The sequence below is a fragment of the Diprion similis genome, chromosome 4, assembly GCF_021155765.1.
Source record: "Diprion similis isolate iyDipSimi1 chromosome 4, iyDipSimi1.1, whole genome shotgun sequence".
NCBI classification, from domain to species: Eukaryota; Metazoa; Arthropoda; class Insecta; order Hymenoptera; family Diprionidae; genus Diprion; species Diprion similis.
In genome coordinates, this window is record NC_060108.1 from 17,994,000 (window position 1) to 18,016,187 (window position 22,188).

Consider the following 22,188-nt stretch of genomic DNA (forward strand, 5'->3'; position numbering starts at 1 on the left):
AGCTCTAGATGCATGTATTTAAAATTTCGAGTACTTTTTCAGCCTGCTGTTAAACATCTCGCAATAATTTTCTTCAGGTCACAGAGCGCACACCGTATACGTGGGCGTTCATTTACCAGGGGAACGAAGACACCGACGTCATCACAAACACCATCACGGATCGCGTCAATCGTCCTCAGGCGAGAAGGATGACTCCGACTCGGATCGTCCAGGTAAGAACTAAACTACAAAGCTGAAATCTGTTCGATCGATGTAATCTATCGCGGTTATCATTGCGAGTGGAATTTGGTAAGCCTCGTATACCTTCTGAAAACGTGATGTTACGACTTTCGTTGCTATAATGATGGAAAAACTTGAGAGATTAATTTGCATCGCTGTAACGAGGTTTGGAAATGAATCTTAATTTATGCTCTCTTCATTCGTCGAATATCACTCATATACCTACTGGACCCATTAGTGAATCGAATCTCCATGGAATTCCACGGTTCCTGGTATATATTTAACCCGGAAAAGCCCGAATTGCTACTCACTCATTTTCTGTATCCGTATACATCAGTGCGATATTTCCGTGGGGATTTGGAAATGGAATTGCCACTTTACTCAAACCGTAGTGAGGCCGTGAGGACAATGAGAACCAATTACCCGTACCAACGAACCATAAATCGAAACTCCGTCCAGCGAAACGAGGAATTCAAAAAACAAACAGAAAATAGAGCAATTATGATTAAAATAAGAATAAATAACAAATACACGGTTTAATTAGCTAACGATGATTTCGAATGAAATAAATCCAGGAAAGAGAAATTAGAGAGTTATAAAAATAGATGCGCAGACCTTGTCGGATGCGATCGAATTCACCGAAAAAAATAAACTAAAATCTAGTTTGTATCCTCGCTCTGCGATCAAACAATATGTACACATGCATGCGTTAGTATTGTATGTACCTGCATATCGGCAACTGATTTGAATACGAAAAACTCTAGCGCTGACAGTTCGGTTTCCAGGTGAGCCGCTGATGACGCGACAGACCCGGCTTGCCAGTATTTGCGATCCTAAGGGTGAAACAACATGTAAGCGATATACAATTTGCGATTACTTTCGCATACCTGCACTGTGTACGCCGCATTATTTACATTCCTATTATAGAGATTTCAATTTTACACAACAACATTGTATATGTTATTCATTGTAATGTTACATTCGCGTTTCTGTAATTCTTTTGTAACTATAATACGCGTGAAATATTCTCGATTATGATCATTCATTATTTGCATACTTTCTTATAGTCCATTTACTCTGTAATATATTCATAAATTTATATTGATACATTTCTTTCCTTCTTCGATGGCAATGGTAAACCCAACAGGAATTCTGTTTATCACGCTGAAATTGGCCGCCAAAGCCAATAGCCAGGGATTACGAATGATAAAATCCAAACGCAGACAACTGCCGTTTGGTTCTAATTTCTGCGAGTGCATGTCAGTAATATCTACGTCTGGTTCTTACCGTCCGTAACCCCTGACAGCAAGCTTCGATGGCCAATTTCATTGTCATCAGTGTCACATTCTTTTTCCATAATTTTAACTGGCATGACGATTTATCACCTGCATCCCTTTTTTCTAATAATAATTAGCTTTAATGATATTCATAGTCACAAAGAACGATTTTCATCTGATTATACACGTATTATAACGCGTATACGCTTCGGAAAATTATGCAAGAGATGAATGTCAGTAGCGTCAAGATTTGCAAAGAAAATCTTCTCCGCCTTGGTCCGATGATGAATATTTCAGGGTGATCGACGAGACGAGGAATTGAATGTAAAAGAGAAGTGAGATGAGAAAAGAGGAGAAGAAAAAAGAAGAATATTTGACGCGAGGCGACAGATTCCGGGCATCGAGTGCCCAGCCATTCGCATCGATCCTTTATCAAAAGTGGAGAATCTCGAGGCTCATAAGCGTGTCTTTGTTCCAGTCACTCCACCGGCTCAAAGGGTCCAATTCATCCTGGGCGAAGAGGTCGGCGATGACGCCCACACCTCTCACCCGTTGTTCTCCGAAATGGAGGAACTGGTCAAGGACGGTGACGAAATGGAATGGAAAGAAACGGCGAGGCACGTAACGTAAAAAATTTCGATTTAGCATCCATGCGTGGATACAAGGCTGGCTAACTCTGATTCCGGGCGTTGGTGGTTAGGTGGATAAAGTTCGAGGAGGACGTCGAGGAGGGTGGAAACAGATGGAGTAAACCGCACGTCGCCACTCTGTCGCTGCACTCGCTGTTCGAGCTTCGAAGCCTGATATTGAACGGCACCGTAATGCTGGACATGGAGGCTTCGAGTCTGGAACAAATCGCCGACCTGGTACTCGACAGTATGATAAGCAAAAATGTGCTGCCAGCCGAGTCGAGGGAGAAGGTAAAAAGTCCCGAGTGAATATACATGAAAAAACAAAAAAGATTTACTTGATATAAGGTATTGTCTGGTATTGACTCGAAAGAAGAAGCAAAATATTAACTTTTAACAAAATAACGGCTTCGCAAGAAGAAAAAAAAAAAAATTCCATTTTCCATAAGAGTTTTTTCATTAATTTGTTTAGAAAATGGAAAATATTTACCGGCGAGAATAATCCTTCGATCGAGGGCTGAGACATATATTCGTAAAGCTTGTGTAAAAATTTTATACCGATCGCTTCAATTGTTTCCGAAAAATCTTGCTCACCGACTTTGGAAACATAATTTTGAGAAAATCGCATTGACAATTTCAAAAGCACTTTTGTTTGCAAATGTGCGCGTAACTTGGAGAATATTTTTTGATACGATATGAAATTTAACAGAATCTATTTTTGGAAAATCCTGACTGGGTATTAATCGACCCCTTAATCGACCATGTTCACAGGTTCGAGAAGCTCTTTTGGTCAGGCATAGACACCAGCATGAAAGACGCAAGGACAACAACATGTCGAGATTGCCGATAATAAGATCGCTAGCGGAAATAGGTCGAAATCATTCCTCGTCAAAGAGTAAGTTGTAATAAAATTGGTCAATTAAAAACTTGGCGTTAATTGTAGGTGGAATCAATTTTTCCCTCAATATCGATTCATATCTCTTCACAGAGAATCTCTTCATCGGTTACCTACACAGGTATACTTGAATAAGTACACAGGCACATACCATTTCGATTTTTCAGGGTTAAAACATTTCGTTTTGCAATAACAAATTTTCAGATTATTTTTTACCTAACAATAAAATAACAAACCGGAGGTATCCACAAGGGATGATTTTTGAGAATATTTAAAAAAATTCTTGTCTACCATGGGTTATGTTTCAGTTTGTTTAACAATTTTTCATTTCTCACACTGAGGGTAAGAAAACAATATTGAAACATTAAAACTGGACTACTCGATTCAACCGCCTCAACTTTACCTTCAAATAATATAAAAATCGATCCAATTATTATCCAACCGAAGAACCGCGGTGGTTGAATCAAGTAACGCCGTTCAACTTTTTCAATTACTGTAACTCCTCAGTGTGCACTTATGGTTTTTTTTTTTTTCCACTTATGATTTAAGTCCACACGACGAAGGAGTGGTGGCACGTGGTGAAATGCCAATGGGATCGAGGCACGAATATCGGTTAAAGTCGAGTTAATCGGGTTTTCAGATTGTGACTGTTCATGTGGTTTGCATTCGTTGTTGACGTCAGATTTGCAGGAGAGACGTCCCGGCGGGGACAGCTATGTCCCTGCGGGGGAAGCTGCGCCCCGGGACGCGGTCGTGTCCCGGAGCAGAAGTTGCCCAAGTCCGGACACGAGCCTCTTGTCCAAGGAGGCCAAGGACTCGAAAGGGCCTTACCTCCTGGTACCAGGTACAGACTTTAGGCCAGTCGCCTCCTCGGCGAGACGAACGCTTTCCAGCTTTTTCACAGTAAACCTGCCACTAACGAAGTCCGTAACAACCCTTAATGCTGCTAATGACAAGTCGTTGTGCTAGCTTCTAAAGTGTGTATGTTGTGTTGACAAAGCTTGGATTACAGGATTAATAAATTAAGGTTTAAGTTATTACATAACCGCACATACTGCTGGGGAACGATTGAAGGAAACTGTTCTGGGAAATTTATACTCGTTTTTGGTTAAGTTGAGGGTCATTATACTCATCGTGCTTCAGGGTTGTATTAATATGTAACGCGAATTCACACGATCGAATTAGAGAGGCGTTGGAATGTGAGAAAAATACGGTTGTGATGTAAGAGTAGTTGTTATTAAAACCGGAAATATCGGACATTTGACATTTTTGTCTTGGGGTGAAAAAATTATGACGAGGTACAGCATTATGGTTTAGATTTAATGTTCTTTGGAAGCTTATTAAAATTAAATTATCGCACGTATTAACATTAAAATAGTCGAGCTCGACAGTTTTCAATTTGGTTCTTAATCAGCACCCGAAGAGCACTTCCTGTTTCGATTAATTTTCGAAATACTTGTTGCTTCGCTACTGATCTGCTACCATGACGTCACATGACGTAGCAGAGCAATGTATGTAACAACAAAATGTTTTTTTTTTTTTTTTTTTATCAATGACAACAAAAAATTAGTACCTAAATTATTTCAAGGGTATCTACATAATTAGTAACTAGAGAGTCCTTAATGGAGCTGTATATTAACTTAGGAGCGAATTTTTCCGACATTACTTTTCTAACATTATCCACGTGACTGTAGTACAGCTACGGTATTGAAACTAGAAAGAGAAAGATAATAATTACAGAGTATCACTAGATCCCACGATATGCATTAATCGAATTGTATCTTTGGTTTGATTTCTATCAGCTGAATTCAACATCCCGCATGTAGTGGGTTTCACGACATGGTTCGCTACTTGTCAACTCAAAGGTTAGCCTCGAATCGATCGAATTGATCTTTGAATATTATTGGAAAGACAAGAATAAGAAATAAACTTCTCCTTTCAATTCAGTATCATCTACGTTGTCGTCATTTTTCGATTTCTGTATTCACCGAAGAGATTTATTGTGTCTGTCTTATTAGTCACTTTCATATTCTACATTTACACCGAAGCACTCGACATTGTTGAACCATCATGCCCACTGATCTATCATGTTCAATATCTGGGGCATTGCGGCTCGACTCCAGCAGTTCAGTTCAGATCGATGCTGACGGTTTTGGGAAAACCGTATTTTACCAATTCCACGGTGCAAAATCGAACTGTTAAAAATGTCTCACAATTCTAGCAGAGAATGAATTTCCTTTCCAAACACTTTTGCGTTTAATCGCTGTTGAAACTAATTTAAACGTCAAAAGTTCCTTATTGAAAAGAAAGAAATGTACGAATCGCAAGGTAAAAACTATTTCATGCCTGTTTTATCCTAAACTTATAAAAATTTTAACAAAAAAAAATCTCGAGGGCTGCTTTTGGATTGGGCCGAATGTCTCAGCGTAAAAACATAAAAATCTTTTTATCCTGAAATCTGGATGTTTAGAATAGTTAGTTAAATGCTGTTATAAATAACGAGTTTTCTCTACTACGTAACATCGTGTTCATCGGCTAATCGTATGTACGAAAAATCGTCTATAAGGCTGTACATCTGTAACTCACGAATCATCGACATTTTTACTTCTAAATCTATGTACACGTATATTCATTCGATCAACTGTTTAATCTGTGAAATTTTCTCCTTCTTTAAATCCCGATGCAACTTTTCCACTCGAAACAACTGCACTTCGTGGATTCTCGAATGAATTTATCTCGATATGCACTTGAACCACTTACCTATCCATATCACACCAGGACTATGATAGACAAATTTCCACTCTACGACGCGGAGTTGATTGTGTATGTAGATCAACAAATTACAGAAGTCCTGTAAATTATACCGTATGCCTATAATTTTCCACTTTTCAGCTATGCTTGCCTTCGATCTTTTATGTCTCACCTCATCGTTGCCTATCGAAAAAAATGTACGAGCACCCAAAAGAAACCTAAAATCATCGACAGTCACGTCGTGTCGAAATATCTTCAACTGAAAAAACAGTTCGATAGTATATTGTTATTAACAATCAGTAATGGGTTGCTTATAGTGGTGCGAGTACGCTTTTTACGTTATTGCGAAATGGAATGAAAGAAAGACAGTAAAAAAGAAATTCCCCCATGTAAGTACTGTCCTTGTAAATAAACGACTATTGGTATTGGTGCTTTGTAGTGGAAGAATCTAATTCTGCACCAGTGATAGCTGGTGCAACGGGTCAGGGAAGTGGCGGAGCTCTAAATGCTGGAGGGCGTTTCCTCGGTATCCCCGGGAGCTTCGGTAAAAACTGCTAACTTACCTCGCTCGTTAAATAACTCTGCTTGACAATAAATTAAGTAGCAACAATTTTTAGCTATTCGTATAGGTATACATAATTATTATATGTGCATAGTTGAATGTTTGCCTGTGATTTGACATCAGCTAATCATCCCGTATTGCTTGCTGTTGTAATATCGAAATACTGTGCAGAAACTCGTTCAAGACGAAAGAGTATTCTGTTCTGATTTACAATGACTTTGCAAACTGCGTTTCCTGATTACTTCCTTCTGGAGGTATTTCATTTTTAGTGAAAAAAAAAAAAAAAACTTATCGAGAATTTTGAGCTTTACGAATGACTACTGGAAGCGAAAGTTCAAGAAACGCAGTCTGCGATTTCGGCAGTAGAAAAATAGGCGCTGTAGGCTGTAAGCTAAGATTGTTGCAGGCCAAGAACCAGGAGGTAATGGATTGGACCGAAGTCCCAGCAGCATCTCGATTAGCAGGAATCATAGTTCGCCCGGTTTGGAAAATGGAGACATTAATCACAGGGTGTGTATAATTCTCCTTTCCCTTTTTTCTCCAATATTCATATATATATATATAATCAATATCGCGATCTCCCGGAAACTGACGAACCAACGAAACATAAAAACGAGTTTTTCAATCCCAATCTTTTATAAAAATAATCGACTACGTTCGGATGAATGCTGAATGAAAGTAGGCAGAGAATATATTTAACTCTTTGCGTTTCAGGGTAATACAAATTTCATGAGAAAAATACCGCCGGGAGCAGAGGCGAGCAATATTCTGGTGGGTGAAGTGGATTTCCTGGATAAAACCTTGTCAGCATTTATACGCCTGAGTCAAGCTGGAATAATGGGGGACTTAACGGAGGTCCCCGTACCAACTAGATTTATTTTTATACTTCTTGGACCAACGGTGAGTTGTGTGTGAAACACGAGAAAAGACAATAAGACGAAAAATGAGAGGAAGTCGACTCTTCTTTGTAATAATATTCGGGCCGAAAATAGAGTGACGATAATATAAACGAGGCTCTTTTAACGATACACATTTTTCTTCGAAACAACCGTCGACAGGGTGGAAGCTCGGGTTTTCACGAAATAGGAAGAGCAATGGCGACTTTGATGTCCGACGAGGTGTTCCACGACGTGGCATACAAGGCGAGAAATCGAGACCATCTTCTGGCCGGTGTCGACGAATTCCTGGACGCAGTGACGGTCCTTCCACCAGGAGAATGGGATCCAACGATCAGAATCGAGCCTCCGGCTGCGATTCCTTCGCAGGTAATTAAATAAATGGAAGCCAAAATCGTCCGAGTAAAATCGTCGCCGAAGACGACGTCTTCTAATAACGATAAATCGTAGGACACGAGAAAAAGACCGAAGGAGGAAAAGCCAAAGGAGGAATTCGACGAGGAGGCCGACGAACAGAAGCAGAGAGAAGCTTCGGGGCTTTCGCGAACCGGTAGATTGTTCGGGGGTCTGATGAACGACATAAAGAGAAAAGCACCCTGGTACTGGTCCGATTTTAAGGACGCCCTGGCACTCCAGTGCATCGCATCGTTTATATTTTTATACTTCGCCTGTCTATCGCCTATCATAACCTTCGGTGGCCTCCTCAGTGAAGCAACGGGAAAAAATATGGCCGCAATGGAGTCTTTGGTATCAGGATTCGTCTGCGGTGTTGGTTACGGTTTTTTTTCCGGCCAGCCATTGACCATCCTTGGATCCACCGGACCAGTTTTAGTATTTGAAACGATAGTTTTCGAAGTCTGCAAGTAGGTTACAGAATCAATAATTCTTTGAGTCGTCACTCACTCGCCATTATCGAAGGATAATTTTCACCCTTGACATGTAATTCAATTCACGTATTGCCAACAGAAAAGCAGCTTGGAATTACATGTCCTTCCGATTTTGGATCGGTGCATGGATAGCGGTGATTCTCATCGTTTTAGTTGCTATCGACGCCAGTGCCTTTGTATGTTACATCACGCGGTTTACCGAAGAGAACTTTGCTACGTTGATAGCTTTTATTTTCATCATCAAGGTAACCACGGCATTGAAAATTATACGATACAGATCAGATCTGTAATTTGGGGTACATATTGAGTCACATTCCGCAGTAAACACTCTCGATTATCTTTCGCTGATTGCACAGTCCGCAAAAGTGTATGAAAAGAGAAGCATTCTCATGGTTAATAATAATATTCATTTGTTTAACGACGAACAAACTACCCGATCTTGTTTTACCCAACTCTGTACTCCCTCACAGGCTTGAAATGAATCATTTAATAAAAATCTTATGTCTATGAAAAATACCAATTACCGCATGTGATTCTTCTCAGGCTCTGGAGAACGTTTTATCGATTGGCCAGAAATTTCCTATAAATACACATCCCGGCGAAATACCGAACTACGAGTGTTGGTGCAAACCACCGAATTTGACGTCGTCTTTTTCGTCGTCAAGTGGCCAATACTTGAACTGGACGGACCTCAACCAGAAAGAGTGTCTTGTAAGATAATTTCCGATGAATTGTAATGACGATAAAAGAGGAAAATGGTCCGTCGAACAGCGTCTCGTAATAATTTTCTACTTTCCGCAGAATTTTAACGGCACGCTTGAAGGCGTCGGATGCAACACGCCTCACTACATTCCCGACGTATTTCTGATGTCGATAATCCTGTTCATGGGAACGTTCCTGCTATCCATCGAGCTAAAGGACTTTAAAAACGCGCTGTTCTTCCCGTCTAAGGTAAGCCCGCAAGGTTTTCGACCGTTCGACAAAAGGAGAAAATTTTTTCATGTTGTTGTTTCCAAATGTCACTAGGTGAGGCAAATAGTGAGCGATTTCGCGGTGATAATAGCGATATTCTCGATGTCACTGCTGGACCACTTCGTCGGTATCGCAACGCCGAAACTGGAAGTGCCGCAGGAGTTTAAACCGACGTTGGAAGGTCGTGGTTGGATGATTTGGCCCTTCAACGAGAATCCCTGGTGGAGTTCGATCGTCGCAGTCCTTCCCGCGCTTCTCGGTACAATTTTAATTTTCATGGACCAGCAGATAACAGCGGTGATAGTAAACCGGAAGGAGAACAAACTGAAGGTACGTACTCATCGAGAAAAAAATCACCGTCACAATCATCAAAAACACCAAATGATTCCACAGAAGGGCTGCGGCTATCACTTGGACCTTTTCGTCCTCGCGATTCTGATAGCGATTTGCTCGGTGATGGGACTTCCATGGTTCGTCGCTGCAACCGTGCTTTCAATAAACCACGTCAACTCCCTGAAGTTGGAATCGGAATGCGCAGCTCCAGGAGAAAAGCCGCAATTCCTTGGAGTCCGGGAGCAGAGGGTCACCCACATACTGATATTCCTGATGATCGGTTGCTCGGTTCTCCTCACTTCCATGCTCAGACACATTCCGATGCCCGTCCTCTTCGGGGTGTTTCTTTACATGGGAGTCGCTTCGTTAAAGGGTCTCCAATTCTTCGACAGACTGTTGATCATGCTTATGCCGGTTAAGTATCAGCCGGACTACATGTTTCTTAGACAGGTGCGTTTTCGCTTGACGGGAAAGTATCGGTATGGGATTATTGCTTCATTTTCTTTATTCTTCTCTTGATTTTCAGGTTCCCCTGAAACGTGTTCACGTGTTTACACTCATTCAATTGGCTTGCCTGATCTGTCTTTGGCTCATCAAATCCTTCAGCGCTACATCGATTCTGTTTCCTCTAATGGTACGACGTCTAGACTTGATTTATTACCTTAAATTATATCATCGAAATATTTCAACTTTGTTAAAAACGGCTGCACGCTACAGGGAAAGAGATCGCCTGTATTTTCACAATCAAGCATCACAGTTCTTCGTGTACTTTGCCTTCCTTAGAACTTGAAGTTTTTAATTTTATCATGTTTTTGCAAATGGAATATCAAAATTCGAGTCAACGAAACGTCTAAATCTGCTGATAAAAGAATGTAATTAAAGTCTGAAATCTGAATTTTCTACCAGTAAATACAGGCGAACTTTTTTCAAATCATAAGCCAACTTTAAAATCTGTTCATTCTTTCTTTCTTTTTTCTTCAAAACCAAACGAAATCGAAATAAACCAACGACGCACAATCAGCTGGTCGTGATGATCGGAATAAGAAAATCGTTGGACTTTTTCTTCACGAGACGTGAGATGAAGATCCTAGACGACGTGATGCCTGAAACGAGCAAGAAGCATGCCCACGACATGCAGCAACTTGAAAACGGCGAGGTTAGCACTGGAACACGAATTCTGAGGGCAATAACATGCCGTAGCTAACGTTCGAGGATCACGGGGCCGAAGGACATTCCTCTCGTCACGCCCGTGATCGCCGTTACCGCAGCTCTCTCGGAAGACGATTAGACATTTATAATATCGCATTTCAACATTACATTATATTATTATTATCATCACACCTAAACGCAATTCAATTGCTGCGATTTCTTTATTCAACTTATAATTTACCCCTTCGAAGGAGGTTTAGAACCCTTTCGACGAAAACTGTTCCAAGACTTTCCAACGGTTGTTCCAAAAGTAGCTCGTTTCAAACTAATTATCATGTTCAAACAACTGGTTTCGACACATTTCTCTAACGATTCCACAAGAACACAACATATTGACAATATTATTCAAATCTTGTGCTCATAGTTTCAAAAGGAGCTTCTTAAATTTCTCGATACTTTCGCACTTGATACTTGATACTTTCAGCACAATGTTTGTATAGCTAAATGCGATTTCTTTTTGAGAATCTCGTCATCAATGTTCAATACTTTTTTTTTATTGTCAATCAGTTAGTTCACTTGATTTTAGCGTTATAATGGTCGAGCTTATTCTCCAAGAACTGTAACTTCATTATTCCAATACAATACTAAACCTCCTTAACAACTAGTTATTGCACACTAATAAATATCACATAATTCGTCGTTATTAGAACTGTAATCACTATTATTGTTTCAATTATTATCGTCATTGTTGCTATTATTGTTATTATTATTATTATTATTATTGATAATTATTCGCCTCGTTTTTTCGTTCCACTTATGACAATTTTTTTTCCAAACATTATTATTATTATTATTATACTCACTTCGTAGTATGAATTGTCTTTGCACGTTGATTGTGATGTCTGATTTCTTTACATTTGTTAAATATTATTCGTTAAAGTTCTTACAGAATTTATTATTACAAGAAAATTTTATATACACGCCTTCACGCGGATGATAATAAGTGAACAGAGGTAGCAAATAATAATTCTTGGATCGCGTTGACAAGAAAATAAACATACACGAGGTGATATCAGATGCAATAGTGACTTTTCAATTGAATTAATATGTAAAAGAAAAAAAAAAAAAAAACTAGTGAAAATTTCATGCGCTCAAATATCACTGCAATTCCATATAAAATATAACATAATAATATTATATTAGCGATAATATTATGCATTTATGAAAAATCGTAAGATATAAATCTTTCGAGTATGGAGTATAAAAGCTTTGAGACAATATAGGAAGAAATATTTAGAAATTGAATTGAAAAATCCGTCTAACATACAAAGTGTTCGGAAATATAAAATTTACATTTTTTTACCAAAACGATTTACATTAGAGGTATGTAATATATAATTATTATATACATACTTATATATCCATACGATATATCATTCGTGAAAATGCCTTGAAAGAAAAATGTAATCAGCAGCTGCGCAAAATGTAGTGCGATGTAGAAATAATCAGTATTAGTAGTATATGGATATCGAATCATCGTATATAGATGGAATGTACGTCGACGTTATTATCTATTACTACTGACTAGCTCTAGAAACAAATTGTGAAATTTGACAATTAGAGGGAAGAAAATTTACGGGAGACTTGCGACACCGGCTGTCGCTGACACGTTCACACGGTTAAAAGTTGAAAAAAAAAGAAGAAAAGAAAAAAAAAGCGAGACACACACGTTATACAAAAATTTCATATTCCGACTCGACCTTGTCCTGCAAGTCAAACGTTGAGTCTATTACTCGCAAGAACAACAGAAATACGACGAATATTGGCAACACATAAATTACATTTTTCAAAATAAAAAAAAAAAATGAAAAATTAGCGTATCTTTTTTTTTTTTTTTTGTTATTCTTTCTTGCTCTTTCTCAACTTAAACGGGCCTGTTTTTAATAATATCCGATTTGCAGGATCGCGTATAATTAAACATCATTCGTTATCATTTTAAAAATTATTTAAACGTCTCGTTATTTTTTACGTTTCTCTTTGTACGTATTAATTGCTGCACTAACTAACAATAAGAGAGTATATTTTTTTCTTCACGGATTATAGGTGTAGGTGCGATAATTTTCGAATGAATTCGTCCGGCATTTAAATACCTGTATTAAATACGTCTGACGGGTATGATTATGCAAAAAATATGTAACATATTATTACACATTGATAAACACGATTTTATTTACCGGTATTTTTCAACAATTTTTCTGTCCACGAACGACCATTGAACTTATTCGTTATTACACACATACCTATATAACATCCATGTGTCGTTATGCGTTTATCTTGTATTTATTATTATATACGTCCATGTAATTCAATGTTCATTATTATATTGTAAATATATATACTATATGATTTGAATCACCCGATTATTTTCTCCACATCAATCAATCATCACTTTCTTATTCCTTTTTCGTCAATAATCATCGCGCTTTTACGATTATCACGATATATCTGTATATGATTTATTTGTCTATTCATCTATAATCTATATCATACTTTGTCCGTCGAGTTGTTTCGCACAAAAATATTTACATACATGTACAGCCTTCGGTAAACGTGTGAGGGAAGAGAACAGAAAAATTGAAATTACAAATCCCGATATTTAGAAAAAAAATCTGCAATATTGAATTACAAACGCATTAAACAGATGGCTTATCGCAACAATGAGTGTGTCGAGAGTGCTTGAATAATTTTTTAATCTCATGTGCGTGTCTGTAATGAACAGTATCAAGTCTCACATGACGGTGCAGGATTCTATATTGAGCTAAATAAAAGGTACGGATATGAGTAGAGTGTAGCACAAAAGCGCTGCTTAAACGAGCTTTAGAACATAGACTGTTGAAGACTAGATGGAAGTAAAAAAAAAATATAAACAACGATCATCATGGTTCATTGACTCACCCAAAAAGCTTTTCAGAATATTATCTTATTCGTTTTTTGTTTTTCAAACATTTTTCACAGAATTAGAATAACAAATTTTCAGCCTCGTTGTTTCTGTATTATAATAATATTTTTGCAATTATCGTGTGTTGATGAGAAAATAAAACTGCACGTTTGAATAATTTTTTTTTTTTCTTTCTTTTTTTTTCTTACCGTAGTTAAATTTTTTTCAATTTCATTCCGCACGACGACGAATCGATGAAGGTATGAAGAATGGAATGATGATATCGTTAAAGAAAGAAGAATTCTTGTTAGCTTGAGCTTGCACCTCGCACTTTTAGAGTTTTAAGAGATGAAAAAAATTGATGTTGTGTTGTTAGTAAACGTTTGAAAAAAAAGGTGATAAATTTATAATAGGACGAGGAGAAATCGCTCGGTTTCGGAACGTCGGGAAATCTTCAGATTCCATTGGCGAATGGAAACATAATGAAGATACCGTTGGCGAGTATAAACATCAGCGAAGAGGTGAACAAGACCGGAATATGGCAGCAGGTGAACGAGGGGAATTCGACACCCGGAGAAAAGCCAAAGCAGCCAAAAATTATCAAGTAAGACAAAATCTTATTTCATTTGCCTGTGTAATAAATAACAAATGTTAACTGACGAAGCTTTAGGATCGTTTTCGTTGAAAAAAGAAAAAAAGAAAAAAATTAAAAATTAAAGAAAACTTATTAAAACGCAATAATTAAATAATCCCGAAACGATCGCCGCATTATGACGCGTTAAATATGCGCAGTGTTGGCAAACAGAAGAAGCACAGCAGAAGTAAAGACACGGCGTTGCTGATGGCCGACGAGACAACGAGATTGACGACAATGACCGAAGAGGAGGAAGAAGATTGCGGAATTTCTATAAAGGTGAACGATCCTACAGTCTCGAAATTTTAGTCAAATATCAAACCTGACAAAAAAAAAAAAAAAAAAAAAAAAATGAGTCAGGGATTAAAAATTAATTACACGCGGGATTATGACGCACCCTGCAGTATACCTAACTTATAGTCAGATTTTATGGTCGTCTTAACTATAAATACACTTTGTACAATAAACTTACATCACTCGATATTACAATTCTGCCCTCTAGTATATTTATAGCATGCGATTATTATACTTTCGTGCAAAAAAAAAAAATAAAAAAAACAAATATAATTATTATTAATCACCGCATTCTTGCGTTGCACACATTGTATGGTATGTTCATTAGTTTTTCATTTCTTTAGACTTCCATCATTTCATTCGCACTAAGTGTTCGTATACTTTATGTAACATACAATCATGTAATGGAATTATTATACCTATATTTGTAATATTTCTTAAAATATATATCCAAGTATAATTATTATTATTATGTATTACAGATTATAAATTTTTCTGCACTACACGCTGATCATTATTATTATTATTATTATTATTATTATTATTATTATTATTAGTATTAACATTGTTGTTGTTGTTGTTACTGTTGTTGTTTTGTTGTTGTAGCACAGATATCGAGTTATAATTTTGAAACTAAAGTTAAAAACCTCATAGAAACACAAATCTTGTGACAAAATATCGTGATCATGTATTTGTAATCAATCAATAACAATGATTGTCATAATTCATTTTGCACTTATCCGTTGCATAAGAAAATGTGCATTTTTATTTCTTAGTTGGAGCATGCATATAAAAAAAAAAAAAGTTTCAACGTCTTATTTTTACACCGAATCGACAGCATTTGAATTTTGTATTTTATATATATATCATATTCAAGAAAAAAAAGAAAGGAAAAAAATAACAGAAAAAGGCTGAGTATCAATAATTTTTTTTAAACCAATTTCACTGTTTCTTTTTGCACACAAAGATTTGTTCACAGATGTATTTTATCATCTGACAATTTACCAGATTCAACGCACGGCATGTTTGAATTGAAGAAAAAAAAATTTGTAATAAACTGCAGCTATCGCAATAGTAAACTAATATTTCACGTTGATACATTGAAGATAAATTTATTAGTTATACGTTCCATTAAACAGCATGATAACACTACTCACACAAATATGCGATAGTCGAAGAAAAAAAAATTATTGCACATAATATTTGCTTCTCTTTTGCGAGACACCATTTTTAAAGTACGTTTATTCATACTTTCACTCTATCTATAACGTAGTTCAATTATTATTATTATTATTTTAACACAAAACTTCCAATCAACAGTTACACAGTTCATCGCGTACCTAATTATGGTAAGAATGTAAAACATTAATACTAAACACTATTTTGGCGGCTTGAATTGTCGCACGAGTTTGAAAAAAAAAAAAAGAAATAAAAAAAAAAAAAATTTTAATCTGGAAAAAGTAGGAAAATATTTAGAGTTCGCTAATAATTATTGTAATATTATTTGTTAATTTACGGACTTATATACATGTTAACAATATTAGGTTAGATTCACTTTCTCCAGGTTTTACGAATATTTTTTTTCCAGTCAGTGTCACTAATTATTCGAATGACACCTTAAAAAAAAAAATTAATTAAACAATAAAATATATATTATTCATATGTATGTATATACCAGAAACGTATAGACGCACCACACGGTTTTCTGCACTTCTGCACTTGTACATTATACATAACATACCGATCACCCATGACGCATGACGTTAGGAAATGAAACCGAATTGTAAGTAATATACAGTTTCGTGAAATAATTCTAGGTTGATTTGATAAGATCAAAGGAGTCTCCGAGTCCTCTAAAGGCAAACGGGACAACATCCGCCGAGACGTCCGTCTGAATTGTTGAAATATGCATTAGAAAAGAAAACGGAAAGAAATCAAACAATAAAATACATATTCGAAGTGGGAATAGTTTTAAAACATTTTTACAATATTATTAATGTACGAATCGAAACGTGACACGAATTTCTCCCCACCATTTCACCCTTCGATTATTATTTATGAATTATAAAGTTAAAAAAGAAAAAACAAAAAACAAAAAAACAAACAAACAACAGGAAATAACAGTGCGGAATATTTTTACCAACTTTCAAAGACTTTTATATTGTTACCCATTACACCAATCTATGTATTCCTATAATGGTATATAAATTTAAGACAAATAACACTTAACATCAGACACGTGAATTTAATCAAGAAAATCAATCGATCCTATATATCCATGTGAAACAAGGCTCTGGCGTGAAATTAACGTCTAATTTTCTCTTATGAGCATAAACCATAGCCGAGATATATATTGCACCGTACAAGCCTAATATAAAGGAGTGACAATCGGTTGATAATATGAAGTTAAAATCAATTGGAAAAAATTCCTAATCCTAATTTATACTCTACTCAAAATTTCACATATCATAACTAAACCGAAATCATATCGAGATATAATTTTACGATTCGTAATTAATAACCCAGTTTAATTGACTATATCAGAGAATATAATTAGGAATTGAAAATTTATACGGTTAAACTACGATTTCTCCTATTTTATTCTGAGTGTTTTGAATTGATTTGAATTATTTATTGATCGGTTTTTTTTTTTTTTTTTTTTTTTCTTTCCTGTTTTTGTCTTTACCAAAAATAATCAGCAGGAAGAATCCATGCCAAGCAATCATTTAAAATTAACAATTCGAAGCAGCTGTAATAACTGTGTAAGCAGAAAGAGGAAGAAAATTTTATTATTATTATATAGATAATGGTGGAAAAAATATTAAAAGTAATAACGTTTATACACGTGTACGTAATAAAAAACCATATATACATATATATATATGTATATATACATGTATACATTTGAGTATTATACAAGCCTGCAGCAGTCTGTTATGAGGATAATAAATCAATTTGAATAGTAACATATTATTATAAAAAAAAATATAAATATACACACACACACACACACACACACACACACACATACACACCATAGATATCACATTGCAACGTGTAATAGTATAAGTGGAATGCAGGAAGCGATTTTTATGAAACAATTTTATGGCAGGCTATAATTAGAAAATAGTTGAACATATTGTAATGAATTAAATAACTTATACACAAGTTTTATACGTATGACATCATTGCGTTAGGTGTGCGATTATTGCCGGAAGAGTTTTTTTTTCATTCTTCTTCTCAAAACTGACTTTTGCCTCTATACAATGTCTGTCTTTTTCCATCGTGCAGGTATAGATATAATATTCTTTCACGTGATAAATTATTTTCACTAAAAATATAATAATGATTTACTTTACTCTACCGTAATAGTTAATTTTCGAACATTTTACGTGTAACGTATATTCGTGCATACGACATTCAAATTACTATGAATATTAGAGACATGTGATGAGAATTGAATAAATTAAAGGAAATATGGTTAATATTGTAGGTGTCAGTTGTATAGCGATTTAGCTATCGTAACAATGTATATATATATATATATATATACATATATTATACATTGATGGGGATAAATGATTATTCCCGGTGTAGGAAAGTATTTTTTTGTAACAATTGTTATTGAATAATTGACCACTGAAATTTTAATCAGTATATGTATAGGATCTTTGGTTTATCCTGTAAAGTTTAATTTTTCATATCTCATATTGGGTAAAAATCACTGCAGCACTGTTCAAAGATTATGGACTATTAGGTTTTTGACATTTCGATATTATTTGAAAATTATAAGCTTGCGTTTAAACACAAAATTTTCAGCGTCAAAACTGAGTCCATAAGTCAGAAATATTTATGTAGAGATTATTTCATTCTTCATCTGCAGGTACGACGAGTGTAGGTGGGAGAATTATTTTGCAAGTTTTTCTTTTTTGAAAATTCCGCGAAAAAACGATAAGGAACGGAAAAAATTAAAGGTGGATTTTTTCGCCTTTAAATTTATATAATAAATTAGTGTCACCTTTAATAGAATATTCAGACAAATTAAAAGCCAATATATGTACCTACGTCTTATATCATTCCATGAATAGTATCTACATATTTATACACAATATTATGCTTTGTTATATAATAATGTTATAGCTTTGAAATTGATCGATATTGATATTAATCAATATTGTGCGCAATACGAATTGCTTGCGACGTGCCTATACGTATATATCCCGCATTAATTAAACAAAGATGGCTCATCAAATAAACTGTACGAAGTTTAGAAGAATATCTTTCTATTTAACCGGCGCGATTCAAAATTGGGTATAACGCATATTTTTCGAAGTCGATATGTCCGCTTTTATAAGTATAAATTATCAATATCTTGGTGAAATGTTATTAAATTTTGGAGCATAAAATGATACATTAAATCGTTTTCGATTTCGTTGGTTTTCTTTAAATCTTGGGACATATTTTTTCAAAATATAGCGACTCACTCTTTTCGGTAAAATCACAATTTTTCCTCAAAAAAATTCTACAGCGTCGAGTGAAATTGAAAAATCAATGCCTATGTGAATATACATGTAAAGTTTCTTCCACGTTAACGAGATTTTTATTTCAGTCAGAATTTCTGTTCCTCAACAATGTGTATTAAATCTTGCATATTAATTGCCTAGTTAAAAAACGTGATCCATCCAAGGTCGAATTAATATATATGTATTAAAATATACGCTCTCGCTTGTATGTATGTATGTATGTATGTATGTATGTAAATGAAATATTTCTCCTGAATTTAGCGGATCGATTGATATTATTCCATAGCTTTATAATCGAGGAATATATACGCGAGTACTGTAAAATTTTACGATGTATCCTATACGTAATATGTGTGTATAAATAATCCAGCGCATTTCAGAACTTGTAAAAACCTAGGTTTCTGTAATATTTGATAACCCTATACATCAGAGCGGCTAAATATCGTTATATAAAAGTATTATATGCATAAAATGTTTAAATGTTCAGAGGTAATATTTTGAATGGCGTTAGAATTTACACGATTATAAATATAATAATATGTAACTGTACTATAATAATACATGTGAAGTTTTTGTAAGCGAATTAGGTATTTATTTTGCTATTGATACGTTGCTTCGATAATATTATTATTATTATTATTATTATTATTGTTATTGTTATTATTATTATTATTATTATTATTATTATTATTATTATTATTATTATTATTATTATTATTATTATTATTATAGAAATAATGAGTAATTATGTGTTATTGCGCGATATATTTATACAGAGAAAATGGATCATTTTTCGAAAAGAATATGAGTCAATACGTCGCAAATCTGCGTGTAGGAAAGACTCTTTTTCTCAGTTTCAATACTTGCCTATTAAATGAAAACGAAATTAGGAAAACCTGCGACTTTTCCGGATTTGGATAATTTCAATATCACGTGCATATTTTCACTCGGAAAATAAATTTCGATCAAGTCTGTGATAGAAATTCGTCCGATGCGTGTGAAAAAGTAAGATAATTTTATTATTATTCTATACGCAGATTTGCCGTACGGTCTTTTATGGGATCGTAACGTTGATAATTACGATCGTGTAGCTTCCATGTTAAATCTACTAGAGAAATGGGCTAGTGTCACCGACATAGTATTATTTGGTTGTGAATAGAGATTAATTGTTAAGAGAAAAATGAAACAAAAAACATCTCGAAGAAATAAATAATAATTATCAAAACATGTGACTCCTAAATTGTGTTGCAAGAATCGGAGATCGATATTACCGATGAACTGCAGCATGGGGTGAAAATTTTTGAAAAAATTATTACATCATTCCGAACCCATATTTTCCATACATTCAACAGTGAATTCATACACACGTCGATTAGAAAAAAACTCGATAATGCACAGTTTGCTCTCGATAAAAGCAATTGACTTAAGCAGTTAGGTGAATTGTTTGTTAAAAAGTGAATGAAAAAAAAAGAAGCAAAAAAAAACCGGATACAGAACAAAGCGCATCCACAACATGAATTAATGATTCTTTGAATAATTGATTAAACGAAGGGAATGTCACGCTGAATAAGTTCATCATTCATTATCTATAAACCGTGTAAGCGTGTGGCGTTTCTAACCGCGTGTTGATTAGTTTTATAGAATTAACATAAGCAAAGAAGCGATGCACTACAGAATTATGAAAACAACATGTGAGGCAATGGGTCCAACCTTCGCCTAGCCGACGAAAATTGCGCAACAGCGATGAAATCCGAATTGCCTGATCGCAGGCGTTATCATATTCCCCGATAATTTAATTTCTCTAGATTCTAAGCGTATAACGTCTGATTCAAATGCGATAAGATTCCAAGTGAATCAGATAGTGAATATTAAGTCGATCAAGAAATTTGAAGTATTAGAAAATAACCGAATAACGGATCCTAACAATCCGCCTGGTGTATGAAAAACCGCACGACTAGTGTGTCGTACGAGTTGCCTAACCACAGGCGTTTTCATATTCGAGGAATTTGCTGAATCGTCACGAAAATCTTGTATAAATCAGAAGTAGAAATTAAAATGGATGCGTAAAGTTGAAATTATTAAAAATAATTCTGAAATATAAGTATCACTTCTAATTACAAGACCCCATTTGAATGATCCAGTAGGTAAAATTACAATAATAACGCGATTCGCGTACGGAATGCATTTTCGTGTTTACGTACCTATACTTGAGTCATAACTGAACGCTTACACAGATTTGTTTAGTATAATAAGGCACGTAGCTGTCGAACGTGCTATTATTCAACGACATTTTACCGAACGTTTCTACGCACATAGACGAGTGTGCATAAGAGAGATCGAGAGTGAGAGATAGAGAGAGCGCTCATTTTTCCCAAGTTGTTACCAAGTCAGAGCAATTTAAAAACAACGATCTGTTTCATATCTTGGCATCATTACCAGGAAGACACAAGTGCGTCACGTATTCGCGGAACTCGAGACTCTCCTTTACGACTTTAAGCATAAAATGTGATGCTAGTACGTACTCGCGCACTGTGATTTTCAAGTAAACAAACACAATTTATGTCAATTTATTAGCATCACAGGTGTAGTTATGCGGTATTATATCTATATTTAAAATCTAAGAACGATTTTTCGTTGTAAAAAAAGAATGAAACGAAAAATCGAATCTTATTTCGCGTGTAACGTGCAAACCTGTAATGTCATTGGTATTTTACCTTTACCTTAGAAATAATCTAACAACATTATCATGCAAAAACGGTATTCAATCACGTGAGCAAAACAATAGGCATCGATAAAAAAGCAATCGTCTTCACCGACGTCACATGTGTACCAACGTTAAGTTCGTGGCACCGCGTTACGTTTCAATTTTCGATTTGTTTGTCTTTTTATCCTCGCGCGTCTTTGAAAAAAGATTCAGCACACTCGTTACCTACCGTGCAAATAATGAAAATAACAATAAGAAAACGTTCGACGCGGAGATCCTACCGAAGAGAAGAGAATAAAAAAAAACAAAAAAATATTGTACAATATGTTGTATACCGCACTAGTTACCGAACACTCATCATCTGTGTGAATAAATTATTGATATATATATATGTATCAATTATAAAATAGGCGTACCCGTGTTACATTGGAATGAATAAAAATTCCGATAGATAAGAATTATCACAGCCCCGGTATAGTGTATTCAATTCCACACACGTCGATTCATCTCTACATTCGTCTATTT

General features: G+C 35.3%; 1 protein-coding gene across 8 annotated transcripts in view; it reads left to right on the plus strand.

The window, feature by feature from the left end:
• LOC124405375 (electroneutral sodium bicarbonate exchanger 1) overlaps positions 1 to 16,489 on the plus strand; it is a 32,147-nt gene extending 15,658 nt beyond the window's left edge. The window contains exons 3-22 of one of the 8 annotated variants that reach the window (XM_046880214.1): positions 78 to 212; positions 1,975 to 2,113; positions 2,197 to 2,416; positions 2,897 to 3,020; positions 3,661 to 3,864; positions 6,211 to 6,315; positions 6,740 to 6,843; positions 7,048 to 7,233; positions 7,392 to 7,598; positions 7,680 to 8,092; positions 8,196 to 8,361; positions 8,660 to 8,827; positions 8,918 to 9,067; positions 9,143 to 9,418; positions 9,482 to 9,871; positions 9,948 to 10,055; positions 10,443 to 10,577; positions 13,922 to 14,112; positions 14,301 to 14,421; positions 16,254 to 16,489. In XM_046880214.1, the coding sequence (XP_046736170.1) occupies positions 78 to 212; positions 1,975 to 2,113; positions 2,197 to 2,416; positions 2,897 to 3,020; positions 3,661 to 3,864; positions 6,211 to 6,315; positions 6,740 to 6,843; positions 7,048 to 7,233; positions 7,392 to 7,598; positions 7,680 to 8,092; positions 8,196 to 8,361; positions 8,660 to 8,827; positions 8,918 to 9,067; positions 9,143 to 9,418; positions 9,482 to 9,871; positions 9,948 to 10,055; positions 10,443 to 10,577; positions 13,922 to 14,112; positions 14,301 to 14,421; positions 16,254 to 16,331 (3,620 nt within the window). In that variant the 3' untranslated portion in view covers positions 16,332 to 16,489. Of the gene's footprint in view, positions 1 to 77; positions 213 to 994; positions 1,071 to 1,974; positions 2,114 to 2,196; positions 2,417 to 2,896; positions 3,021 to 3,660; positions 3,865 to 4,822; positions 4,886 to 6,210; positions 6,316 to 6,739; positions 6,844 to 7,047; positions 7,234 to 7,391; positions 7,599 to 7,679; positions 8,093 to 8,195; positions 8,362 to 8,659; positions 8,828 to 8,917; positions 9,068 to 9,142; positions 9,419 to 9,481; positions 9,872 to 9,947; positions 10,056 to 10,442; positions 10,753 to 13,921; positions 14,113 to 14,300; positions 14,422 to 15,000; positions 15,020 to 16,253 lie in introns of those variants that run through there. The other 7 variants (XM_046880215.1, XM_046880217.1, XM_046880218.1 and 4 more) reach the window with 7 other exon arrangements.
• Positions 16,490 to 22,188: the final 5,699 nt, after the last annotated feature.